This window comes from Bufo bufo, chromosome 4 (genome assembly GCF_905171765.1).
Source record: "Bufo bufo chromosome 4, aBufBuf1.1, whole genome shotgun sequence".
Taxonomy (NCBI): Eukaryota; Metazoa; Chordata; class Amphibia; order Anura; family Bufonidae; genus Bufo; species Bufo bufo.
This window is the reverse complement of record NC_053392.1, coordinates 71934849-71951196: the sequence shown is the minus strand read 5'-3', so window position 1 is coordinate 71951196 and position 16348 is coordinate 71934849. Positions and strand designations below refer to the sequence as shown.

The following is a 16348-nucleotide window of genomic DNA, read 5'->3' as shown; positions in this document are numbered from 1 at the left end:
TTTGTATAGTACAATCATAATACAATAATATTGTAATAATAATAATATTAATAATGATAATAATACATGTATTTAAATCAAAGTAATAAAAAAAACCATTTAACATTATTCACTGTTGTTATACTGAAATGAAAGAGTGATACAATTTAAAGCTAAAAATGTAATAATGCAATGCTGCTAATTACTATTATTATTATTATATTATTATTATTATTATAATTATTATATTATTATTCATCTGTTCATGTAAAAATGACAAGGCAGTTCGCTTTTTTTCATGGGTATTGGAAGTATTCTTGACTTGTCGGATTCTTAGGGACATGATCAATTAATGCTTTAATAAAATTAGTGTCCTGTGAGCTCTGACATCCTTCTATTGTTCAAAAAGGTGACATCAATTAGGGAAAGTTCAAACGGATGCAGATTGCTAATGCCCAGTGTATGGTGGTGGCTGCTAGCTCCACATCAGATACACATCCCCATGTGGCAGCAGACAGTGACATGGAAATTGTCCCCTGTCAGGCTGGCTGCATTGTGTGTGAATAAACAGCAGCCATGGGCTAATATTCAGATGTGGTGGAGCCATGTCGGGCTTGTGACACTCTGGACAGGGATCTGGGGCTCTGGATGAAGGATTTTACTTTCTGTAATAAGAAGACTTTTCATGGGGTGAATAGGTTAGAGAAAGGGAGAAGGTAAAGTAGAAGAGGAAGAGAAGACACCATAGGATGAAATTATTATTATTATTATTATTATTTTATTATTAACTATGGGGCACAATAAGTAGCAGAAGGGTAGGTACAGGAGAAGATCTGTAGGCACACAGCATAAGGGTAGGGATGAGATGAGAAGAACAGAAAAGTGAGGAACATTGTGAGTAGGATATAAGAGTAGAGAGAAGAGCTGCTATAGAAGAGGTAGGGGAGGTTCTGGTGGGATGAACTAGAGTAGGGCAGGGGAGGTAGAGGACTAGGTTACAGAAACTAAAGTCCTTCTAATACAGCTAGGATTGGGGAAAGTGGGTAGGCTGCTCAGGATCATTTAGATTAGTTAGTAAAAGGGGTAAGATTAGAGAAGATCGGCAGGGCAGGTGGAGCAGAGCAATTTAGGGCAGGAGAGGAGATGATCAGGCTAGCATGGATTGGAGTGGTGTAGGATAGGGTAAGGGGTAGGAGATAATCGGCAGGGGAAAAAAGGTGAGGTAGGTAATCTAAAGTAGGATAGGAGTAAAATAGGATAGGGCAGGTAGGGAGAATTAGGAAAGGGCAGAATAATTAGAATAGGGTTAGGTTTGGAGAAGATCAATATGTGGGATTGGTATAATAAGAGTATTACAGGATAGATAGGGTATAATATAGATTAGCTATGATAATCGGGTGTAGGGAGGTATCAAAATATATATGATTTATCATACTCTAGTGTAGGTATCATAATATGGAGCAGGTATCATAGTGTAGTGTAGGTATTATAATCTGGAGCAGGTATCACAGTGTAGTGTAGGTATTATAATCTGGAGCAGGTATCACAGTGTAGTGTAGGAATTGTAATCTGGAGCAGGTATCACAGTGTAGGTATGATAATATAGAGCAGGGATGATATTCTAGAGTATGTAGGGTGGTGTTAGGAAAAGTATGGGTTACTGGGAGAATATGAGAAGATTGTCAGGATACAATAGGATAATACAGGGAAGTTATAGGGGAGGATGTAGGATATGATAAAACGAAATAATGAAAACCATGAAAAATGTGCAAGGAGAAGAGGACACAGTGCTGTGTAGATACAGACAGTGCTGTACTCATAATAACGTCAGGTGGCTGCAGACAAAGGCAGCAATAATATGTGGAGATTCCAGTCCACATGGATATAATAAGGTGTGGGTGTCATCACTGTGGTGTCAGCAGTTGTCACCTTTGGCAGACCGGTTCTGTCCCTGCTACATACTCCTGCAGTGACATATTGTACAGCAGAGAGCAGACCTGACATGGCTGCAGATCACATTACTGCAGAAGAAGGAAGCAAACTGCTCCAGGGGCCACTCCAGAGCTCTGAGGGCCAGTCCGAGCATCTCATTCCCAGTTATATCAAGAGAACACAGAGAGGGCTGATGGCAGAAGTGAGAGGTGCAAATACTACAGACCCAGAACCAACAAGAAATATCATATGCAATCCATTTTGTATAGTGACAATTAAATAATGTGATCTAGATAGATAGATAGATAGATAGATAGATAGATAGATAGATAGATAGATAGATAGATATATATATAATAGATAGATAGATAATAGATATTAGATAGATAGATAGATAGATAGATAGATAGATAGATAGATAGATAATAGATAGATAGATAGATAATAGATAGATAGATAGATAGATAGATAGATAGATATGAGATAGATAGATATTAGATAGATAGATAGATAGATAGATAGATAGATAGATAGATAGATAGATAATAGATAATAGATAGATAGATAGATAGATAGATAGATAGATAGATAGATAGATAGATAGATAGATAGATATTAGATAGATAGATAGATAGATAGATAGATATTAGATAGATAATAGATAGATAGATAGATAGATAGATAGATAGATAGATAGATAGATAGATAGATAATAGATAGATAGATAGATAGATAGATAGATAGATAATAGATAGATAGATAATAGATAGATATACTGATAGATACCAGAGAGATAGATAATAGACAGATGGAAATCCTCCTAGTTATCTGGATGTAGCTTTGTATCTGTGGTGTTCAGGGATGATCTCCAGAAACAAGTCATATATCACTTCTCACATAGCAGGTGAAAAACACCAAACCGCTGGGACATGTATACAGGGGTGGTAGAGGTTATTTAGTTTTCTTTCATAATGTATTTAAATAAAGATTATTTCTAAATTATTACAAATTAAGTAGTCATTGGATGATTAAATTATTTAGGAAAAATGGCAAAGTATTCCCGAATGAGATGTTAAATAGATAGATAGACAGATACTGTAGATAGCTTTCCATGTTCTGCTCATAAAAAACCCAGGTCATGTTCTGTATTGATGAAAAAAGGACATAATAATATCTTGTACATTTGTATCCAAATCTGTAGAAACAGAACCAGTAAGTATTAGGGGAAAATCACCATCTGCTGGAACTACAAGTCACAGAACATTCTAGATACTGGTAGAGTAATCTGATCAACTCACTCACCAAAGAGAATGATTCCTATTGGGATACAGTAAACTGCGGAGGAGACATCTCACAGATTACCTTAGGAAGAAGAACACAACCATATCCATATAACAGAGGAGAGGCAGGAATTACCGCATCGGAATAGCCCATGTGAGAGCAATACTGGAGATAAGAACTGTTCAGATAGATCGGTAGCTGTGATAAGGATTATGATAGATATGAGATAGATTAAATAGATAGATAGATATGAGATAGATAGATAATAGATAGATAATAGATGATAGATATGATATAGATAATAGATAGATGATAGATAGATAATAGATAGATAATAGATAGATAGATAGATAGATAGATAGATAATAGATAGATAGATAGATAGATAATAGATAGATAATAGATGATAGATATGATATAGATAATAGATAGATGATAGATAGATAATAGATAGATAATAGATGATATATATGATATAGATAATAGATAGATGATAGATAGATAATAGATAGATAGATAGATAGATAGATAGATAGATAGATAGATAGATAGATAGAGCTGTGCATTTCCATGTTGCACCAGGTGGACATCTTGCAGAGGATACAGCAGGTTCCCAGACATTCCTGTACAGAACTGCAAAATGTGATATCACCATTTAGTTAAATCACCAAATCAGTTCTCTAAACCTGACACCACTACATCTGACAAACAGTGCCATTCCTCTCCTTGGTTTTGCTATTCCATTATGATAGATAGTAGTGCACTTGGATGTTGCTTTCATGTAGCAGGTTTACATGCATTCTTATGCAGACTGTGATATCACCGTTGAGACAAAACCAGATAGCAAACTCCACACTACTACATCTGATCGAAGATGTCCTACTGTTTCCAGGACCAGCACAGCCAGGGCTATTAGGATATGAAGCTCCAGCCCAGACAGCCAGCCACAGGTTGCCAACATCTGCACTAAACATGCAGGAGACCTAAACCATGTCATAGAGGAACTCTCCAGTTCTTCCAGAGAACTTTCTCTCCCCTGCAGTGAGCTAGTGAAGGGGCAGGCTGGGGCTGGCTGCTGCGCATGCGCGCTGCCTGCTTGAAATAAGGAGGCGGCTGGGAGATAAAGTTCAGTAGAGTTTGGGGAAGTCTTGCTGGGAGTCACAGAAGAGCAGCAGCAGCTTCAGGAGGAGGATGAGTGTGTGGGTTACATGAGAGCCTGGATGTAGAACAAGTTACCTGCAGCAGCCTGGACAGGGCATGACCACTGGGGTGACCCTCAGCCTTCATACTGAACAAGGCATAGGATCCTTCATCCACTGCTTCATCATTTGTGAGCCATCTCCAGGACCTGTCACCCAGGAGCCTCTCGCTTTAGTCAGGTAAGGTCCTACTCTGTAGCACCCAGGAGCTTTGGAACTTTGCGAGAACTTGTAAGAACTTTCATATCCCTTTAAGATTGGCCTTTCCATACCTGCAGCATGAACAGCTTGTAGACATGTATCCCATCCTCTAATACACGAGGGGCTCAGAACCTGGGAGCCCTGGAGGCTTGTAACCCGTCTGCTGGTGTCTCCTGAGTATTGTGGGGGAGACCTGCACAGGACCATCACCCAATGTCATATGTCCATAGAGCTTGTCTGGGACAGAAGGTCCTAATCCTCACCCATAACACAGGACTCAGCATGTGAGGAGCAACGTGTTTACAACATGCTTGTCACTTGCTTGCATGTTAGCTGTGATTTTACATAGGACTGCAGGAAAAGAGATACATCATCCTCAACCTTACTAATATATTTCCAACCACTCAAGTGAAAAACCAGACCCTGTAGGACTTCAACAGGTGCATCTGAGGTGGCAATGTCAGTCTATCTATCTATATCTATCTATCTATCTATTATCTATCTATCTATCTATTATCTATCTATCTATCTATTATCTATCTATCTATCTATTATCTATCTATCTATCTCATATCTATCTATCTATCTATCTATCTCATATCTATCTATCTATCTATCTATCTATTATCTATCTATCTTCTATCTATCTATCTATCTATCTATCTATCTATCTATCTATCTATCTATCTATCTATCTATCTATCTATCTCTCATATCTATCTATCTATCTATCTATCTATCTATCTATCTATCCATCTATCATCTATCTACCTCTCATATCTATCTATCTATCTATCTATCTATCTCTCTATATCTATCTATCTATCATCCATCTATCTATCTGAAAGCTCTATAGGTCCAATATTAATAATTTAAATCCTATTTAGTAGACTATTTCAATTAGTGGATATAAGAGGGAGAAATATTTTGTCATTACTTCAATTAGAGGCTGCACTATCTATCTATCTATCTATCTATCTATCTATCTATCTATCTATCTATCTATCTATCTATCATCTATCTATCTATTATCTATCTCATATCTATCTATCTATCTACCTTTCTATCTCTCTAATAGGATAATTATATAATGTTGTAAAGCTGAATTACCTTCAGTCCAGTGATGTTAAGAAAAGTTGTGCCAAATGACAAAGTCAGCTTTGCTACATCTGTGTCTATTAATGACTGATAAAAATAGAATATTGTAGTATCTATCTATCTATCTATCTATCTATCTATCTATCTATCTATCTATCTATCTATCTATCTATCTATCGGGAGGACTAAATACATTTTAGCATTGCCAAAGCAAGTGGGACATTCTCTCTATCATCTACCATGTACAATCAGACCTGCTACTTCTACATCTGCAGATCTTCGACATTAAATAGTCGCACAAACATGAGAGATCATAGGAAGCTCTACTGTTTGTGTCATACTTATTCTTGACGCTTTTGGATTGTAAAAGTTGTACATTTGCACATCACACTGTTTATTCATTATAAGTAGATTTAAAGAAAGTCTGAATTTAATTTTTAACACTTTTTATATAATTTCATATAATAATTATACCATTATGCTTTATTTGATCTCTATGATTTTATTACACGTTGACTTATATTTTATGTTTTATGTTGTAGTATTAATATTAGTATTATTTTTTAATAATATTACTAAATTCTATTTTATTATTCTATGTATTATAATTAGTTTCTGTTGTTATTATTATTATTATTATTATTATTCTATTTCATATTTCCTCTTCTGTATATCTGTAGCAGCGAGTGTCTTTGTGATTGATATACTGTACATTTCAGTATATTTTGCTGTGATCTCTTGCTTTGGTCTTTCTAATATTAACTACTACCACTAATATTTGTAAGGACAATACTTTATAGTAAAATAGTAATTCCAGAGAAGTTCATTTCAGTCATTTATCTGACTGTAGAAGAGGACTATTCTGGTGTAAACCTCTGGCCAGAAGGGCTGCTCTGTGCAGGACTGACTCTCCTGTCACCCATGCTTCAGTTTTTTATGATTTTTATTTTTGTACAAAGTTTACATAAGGAAGTGAGAAGTGGGGACACAATGTATATATCTATAGACTTATCTGTAGGACAGCTCAGCGCCCTGGCCAAAGGACTGGGGTGCAGGACAGATTGCCCCTTTGAAATTGATGAGCTCCTTTTTTCAGGGCAGATTTATCTTGGCAGAGCTGGTTCTGTGTCAGCGCCCAAGGGACCTCATCTCCATCGTGGTTCTGGAGCCGATACCTTGTAGCAAACAATGTACAGAACCCTGCATGTGAGGCGGCTGGAACCTGGAATGTATTCTGCAAATATCATATAAGATGATATATGAATTATTAGATGTGTCTTCTCATAGGAACACCACGATGATTTGTGAAATGGAGATTGATTGTAGAATGTGTTTCACAGAGAAATAGGGTTAAATAATAATAATAATAATAATAATGAGGAAAGAGCAATTAAAGTGTAAAATCATGTCCACCTTGGTAAGAATGTAATAGACCCGTTTCTGTAATAAATACATCCTTGTCCCGGCCATTTACAATCAAATCAAGACAATTGTTACATCTTGAACTAATAGGATATTATTATATGATGTTGTAAAGCAGAATCACCTTCAGTCCAGTGATGTCAGGAAAGGTTGTGCCAAGTGACAAAGTCAGCTTTGCTACATCTGTGTCTATTAATGACAGATAAAAATAGAATATTGTATTATGTAGAAATATCTGTCTATCTATTATCTATCTATCTATGCGCTTTAATTTTTTATTTCTATATATATATTTTATAATCAATTTAATTTTCACGAGATTAAAATATAATTGCACATTATATGTAGTGGAATAAAATTAGATACAATTATTTATCTATCATCTATTTATATGTGTATCCGTCCATCCATCCATCCATCCACACACCATTGTTTTTAGCAATAATCAGGACATTGTGGAGTAATTTAACCCCCTGGGGTCCTCATGCTTATTGGCCCTTTTCTCCTCTGTACAATCCTATGCACTAAGTTACTTTTCGGCTGAGTGGTATAATGGAGAAGCTTTGCCCGCAGTCCTGGGTAAAACAACAGGACAAACTCAACTCTGCTGCGTCTGTAGGTGGAAGTTATAGTTCTAATATAATTTGTGTCTGAGTAATGGTCTGTAATTAAGGAATTCATGTAGATTAGGATAAGAAAGAAAAAAAAAAGGAATATTAGGACAAACAGGTGTAAATGTAGGGCAACTCTTACTGCCCTGGAATTTCCTTAACTAATTATAGCTATTATTCGTTTTTGTTATTACACCATGGTATAGATACTTGTCCTGTAATGATAGGCATTTTAGAAATGTTACTAGATTTTGATCTGAATCATTTCTCTTGGAGAAGCCGACAGACCTTCATTTCTGGCTCTTTCTTCTAGGTAACATCGAAGCCATCTGTAAAGAACTGCAATCACTACAACCCTCACTGGATCAGTAGGTAAGAGAACCCGATCACCCTGCTATAACATGGGCAGTCAGGAATCAGAAGTATTGATATGTCAGGTGTATTCAGATGCACCTGCTGCAATGAGAACTGGGTAAAAGGATGTTTCTGGCAGTGCAAATATTACATGTTGGGTGGTCCTCATAATGGGTGATGTATGTCTGTGCCACCATGGGGATGCATGTCCCTCTGCCTTACCCAGTAAGGTCTCCATCTGCAGATACTGTATCAATCTGATCTGTATAATAGTGAAGAAGGTTTAAATGAGTCAAGGTATTACTACAACCATCAGATTCCATGGCATAGATTATTAGACATGTATTGGAATCATGTAAATGTATATTTCTATTTCCTTTTTCTCATTCCTATTAATCCCTCATAGTCTGATTTCCCTATCACATCCAGACACATAATATAATAGGATAATGCTATTCTATCTATCTATGATCTATTTATCTTATCTTTTATTATCTATCTATTTTTCTATTGCATATCTATCTATCTATCTATCTATCTATCTATCTATCTATCTATCTATTTATCCATCTATCTATCTATCTATTATCTATCTATCTATCTATCTATTATCTATCTATCTATCTATCTATCTATTTATCTATCTATCTATCTATCTATCTATCTATCTATTATCTATCTATCTATCTATCTATCTATCTATCTATCTCTGATTATCTATCTATCTATCTATCTATCTATCTATCTATCTATCATCTATCTATCTATCTATCTATCTATCTATCTATCTATCTATCTATCTATCTATCTATCTATCCATCTATCATCCATCATATTCTAAAAGGATTACAATGGAATATTAACTTTAGACATTACCCCATCAAATATTTATTAAAATGAAAAATATAAAAAAATGTATTGTACATAATAATGAGCTAGTTGTGTCTTTACTTGTACCATAGTACAGTACTACAAAGAGCAGCAGGTTTCGGTTGCAATAAAGTCTTCTATATTGTCAATTACTTTGCCATTTTGCCTCCTTGGAAAGATGAGGGGGTGCCATGGGTGCCAGGGAAGATACCTATACCTTGACCAGGGTATTTAAATACAGGGGCTAGGGCAGCTAAGTGAATCTAAAGGAAATGCTAGCTAGCTATGACTCTGGAAGAAGTGATACCTCTCTAGCTCACAAGGTCTTCTGGCTAACATCCCTGGATTAAATTATTTCCAGAATTATTTTTTATTGAAAAATGCTGTAACCCAGTTAGTCACAGAACCTATAACATTACATATATTCTTGGTTTACTAGCTTGTTTGATATCATTTATGTATTTAGTCCTCAAGTGTTTGCATGAACTCATGCTGAGTATTGCCTACAGGTTTCTGCTGGGAAATCGCTTCCATTTTGAGGTTGCCACAATGGCGAGCAAAACGCTCCCAGCTCCAGTGCCTATCCACCCATCTCTGCAGTTGACCAACTACTCCTTCCTTCAAGCCTTCAATGGTCTTCCAGTACCTGCCGACCACATTCCCAATCTTTATGGCTTCAGCGCCCTTCATGCAGTTCATCTTCATCAATGGACATTGGGATACCCAACATTACATCTCCCCAGATCTTCCTTTTCTAAAGTTCCAGGAGCATCCAGCTTGATAGACACCAGGTTCCAGATCCCAGGTTTTCCTCTTTTTCCTCATGTTTTCCACCCAAAACATGAATCTACAGGTTTTCCCATTAAAACCAAACCAAGATTTGACTTTGCCAACCTGGCGGTGGCCGCCACACAAGAAGACCCTTGTAAGCTGGGTCAACTGGACGGGCAAGGTTCTCCTCCAGGTATGGGTGCTCTCCTAGATGTCACCAAGCTTACGCCTGAGAAGAAACCCACGCGTGGGAGGCTACCTTCAAAAACCAAGAAAGAATTTGTGTGTAAATTTTGTGGGAGACATTTTACCAAGTCCTATAATCTATTGATCCATGAAAGAACCCACACAGACGAGAGACCCTACACTTGTGACATTTGCCATAAGGCGTTCAGAAGACAAGACCATCTGAGAGACCACAGGTAAGAACTCAATTAGTACTATAAATATTTGCTATCAGGGCTGTAACTTAAGTGTGGCATAAATGCAGCAGTAATTCCCTTTCCAAACATCTTTCACACAATTAGAAATATCTAAAACCAACTTCAGATATGTTCTAGCCGAAAAGGCTTTATTTTATGAGTAATAACCTCCAGCTGACAAATATCTGTATGTACCCTAAGTGTTACTACTGTAATAAACTAATCATAACCAATAGTTCTTCTCTTTCTATGTCCTATGTCTAGACCTAATTTCTGGAACCAATTGGTCTCCAACTGTCTGGAAGATACTAACAACTCCTTCCCTATCAAGCTTCAATATGGCTTGTTGGAATGTGTTGTATCAAAACATCTCAACTATTATATAAGCCACCTGTAAATTATTCCTCCTCCAACTTGACACAGGGACCCAGTTTCCTAAGATTTCAGTGCCTTACATAACATACATAAAGACATGACATATAAACTTGGGTCCTTCTGACCATGTGAGACATATTCAGACTTGAGGAGGTTGTTTATAAAACAACTAAGTATCATATGACAGGGTCTCAGGCTGCCTCATAACATCCTGCCCTCAACAGTTTTGAGTCTCAGAGCCCCTTAAACCCTACAGAGTCCTCGCAGTTGTCTCATAGGTTCCTAAAACATATTGTGATATGTCCTACCTCCTATTATGCTCAGTTTTAATTTGTGGTAGCCTCCAGGACAACCAGAACGTGTGCAGCCTCAGACCCCCCCGTACCACCATCACATAAAACCATCGTCATAGGTCATCCGAAGCATAGGGCCACAACAAAAAAAGTCTTGGTCCTCCTGAAATCTATCTACCATTCCCAGGCTTGCGCAAAACATATCCCTTGCTTGTGGTATGTAGTAAAAAAAAAACCATAACAAACCACCAAAAATAAATGTATTCAATCTTTTCTATTCCAGGTACATCCACTCTAAAGAGAAACCATTCAAGTGTCAGGAATGTGGCAAAGGATTTTGTCAGTCAAGGACTTTGGCCGTACACAAAACTCTTCATACACAAGTTAAAGAGCTAAAGCCTTCGAAAATTAAGTGCTGAATCCTCGACGCCTAAAGACTACTCTAAATATATATATATGTATATATATATATTAAACACTATTTAACTCTTACTATTGCTACGTGTACATAGGACAGAACACTTGTCCGTTACAAGGAACTTTTTGGATGAGACTTTTCGGATAAGACTTGGCTTTCCTCGGAATTGAGTCTAACGAAGAAAGTGACGTGGTGGCTCTGGCAGTCTCTGTGCCAAGAGGGGGTGCTAACATCATACTTTTCCAGTGGAGGCCCCTTCTCATCTCGAGAATCTGCTGCTCATGCACACAGCAGCCCTGACCAGGAGGATTATACAAGAAATATGAATTCCACCAACAGGGTTATTTTATTGACGGACCCTCCAGACATAGACGCAATGTCTGTACGTCTGTATTTTCACGCTTGCTGTTGTGATATGCTGATCTTGAAGGAGTTTCTCAGACAGTCAGTAATTAGGTTGTCACTCTCTCACCCGCCCTTCCCCTTTTTTTTGTTTATTGTTAATTCTATTTTCTGGAGGAAAAAAAAAACGAAAAAACTGAAAGTTGTTTCTTTTTTTTTTTCACTGTGAACACAAAGGGAAAAAAATGCCGAATGTTTTTTTTTTTGGCTCACCGTGTGTAATAAAAACGCTTTGCTTCAGTCTGCATGCTGGAATGGAGTGGGGGCCTCGTACATTGTCTTTTATCGCGTCTTGTAACAAATCTCAAATTATTGTGTAAGCAGATAACATTCCAGTCTTATTTAATGTTTTATGTTTTCTTTTGGTATTGTATTTTATTTAAATTTTTTTATGGCATTTTTTAAAAAAATGTTTTCGTTGCAATAGCTCTCTGGTTTTTTGGCACTTTATGCTGATATACAAATTACAAATTACCACTTGTCACTGGATTTGTACAATAAAAAGGAAATATTCAAATGGCGCTGTCCTGAATCGGAGTTAATGGTCGCAAATGAATGAGTGAGATTTACTGATTATGGGTCAAAAAACAAAACAAAAAAAAAACGTGGCATGATAGATTTTGAGCAGCCATCTTGATATGTTTGTCATGTTCCTTTTCTTGTGATTGGAGAACATGTATAATAATAATAATAATAAAAATTAAAATAATCATCATCATAATATGAACCAAAGAAGGTGCATGTTTTTGCTGATGCATATTATGACTCCTCTTTTGTGAATAGATATGGGGCATTTACTGTGGCAGGTGTATTTGGGTATACTTTTTAGATTGCACTTTGGTCTGTTGCAAGTACTCCTGGGCGATTGTGTGGCATGGCTTTACAACTTTTTCACAACTTCAGTGTCAGATTAGGTGCAGGTACTCACCTCTGGAACCTGCTCCTATCTCCAGAATGAAGGAGATCAGGACGTGCTCTCCATTCACTGCTATGGGAATTCCGAAAGTAGTTGAGAGAACGCGCTCTGCTATTTTCGGATGTCAGGTTGAGATGAATATGGAAACGCACTGTGCATGCGCAGCCACCTGTGTGGCTGCTGGAAATAGCTGATCCGGCGCTCAGCTGTTTTGGAAACTCCCATAGCGGTGAGCGAACGGTGGCTGCCCATCGTGCCGTGCGCTCTCCCTTCACTTCGGGGGCCTCGTTTGCCAAGCAGTTGCCAGAGATGGACCCGTACACCTATCTGACATAGCAATATACCATCAATATCTTAGATGGAAATACTCCTTTAACTGCACTTTTTGGCAAAAAAATTATGAATTTCAGTGCATTTTGTTTTGGTGCCTCTCTCCCCATGAGTCTCAAGTATAAAAAGTAATAGGGCAAATTTCCTTTTGACCTTGTAGTACAATGCTACAAAATTTGGTGCATTTCTGGAACATATTGGGGCTATAGTGTTAAGAGAGTGATATTCGAAGTCGCTTTTTTTTTTTTGAGTATCTGTTTTTTTTTAAAGCCATTTTTGCAACAAATTTGCCAAATGTCTAAAGTCTAATGTAGACTTATTTATGAAGAATAATCAACTGCTCTTTGCTTGTGAATTAAAATCAAGAAGCCGCATTTTATAGTGTAAAAATCAGATGTAAAACCGCAGGGCCAGAGGTAGAAGGTTGCTGACCAGATACTGTTGTAACGGCTTAGGTATCTGGTAACGCACCCGAGCTGCTCCCTCCTGTACATTACGATCAGCAGACTCCCTAAATTTAGTTTGCAGGTAGTAAAATCAGAATCCAACTGGGCGTTCAGGTCAGCAAAATGTATTGAAACAAAGATAAAGGAATTATATGAAACAACATAATAATGTATTAATAATATTTATTTATATAGCGCCACCATATTCCGCGGCGATTTACAATTCAGAGGGTTCATGTACAAAACAAAAGTCATCACAAGGTAACTGGCTAATATACAACTGAAACACTAGGAGTGAGGGCCCTGAGACATGAGGGAAGTGCGATGAAGAGAGAAGACCTCCTTCTAACCACATTGCGCTTTCTGCACATTGTTTTAGGGATCAACACGAAGGAAGTGCGACGAGTTTCAAATCGGGTGCCCCCCCCCCCCACTTCCCGGATGAAGTTGTTTCTGTCCTTTATAATTTCTTTTTCTTTTATGATCCACTCCTGATTTTGGCTTCCAAAACCGCATCAGGAAACCTGACCGTGTGGCCGTACCCTAAGGGCTCGTTCACACGCCTACAGTATTTAGTGTGGGATCAACACGTGTTTTCTTCAGCTCGGTTTTGGTGTTGGTTTTGATGTGGTGTTTACTTCCTTACAAAAAAAGCATTTTCAGCTCACGGTTTTTGTCCCAAAAAACGACAGAAAATGCACAAAAAGAACATAAACGCATACGTAGTGTTTTTTTTTTTAAAAACGCTTCTCATTTCTTTCGATGGGAGATTTTGCCCCGGATAGGGCTCCCTATTTCTTTTTTTCCACGGTGAAAAAAAAGCAAGTGCTGCTTCCCGTTGAAATGAATGGAAGGTTTTTCAGAGTTTTTTTTTTTTGGAACTGATTTTAAGGCAGAAATGAGCCAAAAAAGTCCATGTGGACTGGAGCTGTGGAGTAGCTGCACTCTGCATACATGGCAATCGATAACAAGATCAGTGCACAATCCACAAGACTTTCTTCAGGGAGGACACGTCTGACCGCCCTGACCCGGCCTGACACAAGGAAGCAGCAGCTTTCACTTCACCAGATTATAACAGATGCGAAAAAGTGTGAAAATCAAATTAAATAAATGCTGACAAAAGGTTCCTGTTCACACAGTCTACAGGTGAAGTGCAGGAAACCAGTGTAAGCTCTACAAGCCATGTACTACAGATGGGGGGGGGGGACCTTTATCAGTTGTACTTAATTGTGGATTGGGCGTCCTTTGTAGCAGCTGCCTCATGTCAGACATGTTTATTCACCCAAAAAGAAGCCTTGTCGCCAGCACTGTTGACCTGGCATGGACAGGGCGGAGCACTCCACAGCCTGACCTCAGTCCCTTCTATGGAACTACAAGTCTAAGCATGTAGATCTGGAAATCTGCATTATGTCTGAGCTTTAGTTGTTTTTGAGCGTTTTTTTTATTTTTTTATTCTGAGATTTGTATTCTTGCTGCTATTTTTTTGTGAAAACGGTCACAGAAATGACAACTGAATTACAAATATGGCGTCCCCGTTCACCTCTATGGGACGACTCTGTAGTATTGACTTGAACAGACGGGAGACGTCCCATATAAGTGAATGGGGTTTTTTAATTATACCGCTCGCCGCTGAAGTTGCGATGGCGAGCAGGTAAACGGAGAAGAGAAGGCATCGCTTGTACTAGGATAGGTCATCAATAGAAAAAACGGACGACCCCTTTAAGATGCCTGCGCTTACTGACAAATTTAACCATCTTAATCCAAGACACCTACCATCTTAATCCAAGACACCTCCTACTATGACTGGTGTGTGGAATTCAACCCCTATAATGAACCCCCTAATGCCCGGGCCCCTCATTTAGATTATACTTACACCGCTGCATGTCCCCGTCGCGCAGATTAAAACATCCGGTCAATAGCAGGCCGCAACGGGGACGAGCCTTCCAAGCGTCACCCGCAATGCTTTGATCCGCGCCCTGGGGAGATGTAGCGGTGGCCGTGCAGGCATCAGGATCGAAGTGGGTGCCGGGGAGCGGGGTAAGTATATATGAGGGGCCTGGGTATGAGGGGGTCATTATAGGGGTTGAATAATCCCTTTAATACATCCCCCCAACTAACTATATAAGGGAACACCAAGTCAGATCCCTGCCCTTGCAGCAGAAGTCCGAGGAAAGTCTAGATAGCGAGTGACTAGCCTATATTATGGGGGTCATTTATCAAACTGGTGTAAAGTAGAACTGGCTTAGTTGCCCATAGCAACCAATCAGATTCCACCTTTCATTTGTGACAGCTCCTTTGGAAAATGAAAGATGCAATCTGATTGGTTGCTATGGGCAACTAAACCAGTTCTACTTTACACCAATTTGATAAATGACCCCAATATTGCATCGGCCATCTTAAAGGGATGATCCATAATCAGGCAAAAACCATAATAGACTTCCCATCCATCTCGCACCATTTCTCATACTGGTGTCCTCTTAGGCCTTTGGAATCAGGGCATCCCCTACCGTTACCCCCGGTAACCATTCATTTTATTAATGGAAATACTGCATTTCTCCTGTACTACTGATATCAAACGTCTGAGGACTTGAGGTTGAGTCCTGGTGTCCTGTCCCTTCATTGCACCCCTGCCCCCGGCCTCTCTGCTCCTGAGTGTTTAATTGCCCACCCGGAATACATGTAAATGATTAAAAGAAAACAAGGGGCGCCCAACGCCGCTGCTCTTAACTTGTGCGCTCAGCAAACAGCGTTTTTTCTGGATGAAGAGCCCTCTTTATCTCCCCCATAAGTAATGGAGAGGCTCCTATTCATGTCCCGGCGGTGATTCATCAGCATTGTGCACCAGGACAATTGCTTATCTGCGGGGATTAGAGTTTATTACAAGTTTCATGGGGGGCGTCTACATCGTTGATGTAGCAGAGGTTACCATGAGACCTAATTGACTCTCCCAATATACAACTACCCCCACCCTCCCCCAGTATCATGACAAGGGGGGAGTCACCAGGCTGCTAATGGACTGTAATCATCA

General features: G+C 38.5%; 1 protein-coding gene across 1 annotated transcript; it reads left to right on the top strand.

Annotated features, from left to right (window-relative positions):
* The first annotated feature begins 4311 nt into the window (after nucleotides 1-4311).
* On the top strand, nucleotides 4312-12148 carry OSR1 (odd-skipped related transcription factor 1). The gene is made up of 4 exons (XM_040427364.1): nucleotides 4312-4571; nucleotides 8037-8095; nucleotides 9457-10140; nucleotides 11092-12148. Exons 3-4 carry the CDS (start codon nucleotides 9497-9499, stop codon nucleotides 11225-11227), a joined length of 780 nt encoding a protein of 259 aa, XP_040283298.1. The 5' UTR covers nucleotides 4312-4571; nucleotides 8037-8095; nucleotides 9457-9496; the 3' UTR covers nucleotides 11228-12148.
* Nucleotides 12149-16348: the final 4200 nt, after the last annotated feature.

Coding starts and splice junctions, on each gene's coding strand:
- OSR1 (XM_040427364.1), top strand. CDS start 9,497: ATGGCGAGCAAAACGCTCCCAGCTCCAGTGCCTATCCACCCATCTCTG. Junction 10,141..11,091: donor GACCATCTGAGAGACCACAG/GTAAGAACTCAA, acceptor TTTCTATTCCAG/GTACATCCACTCTAAAGAGA.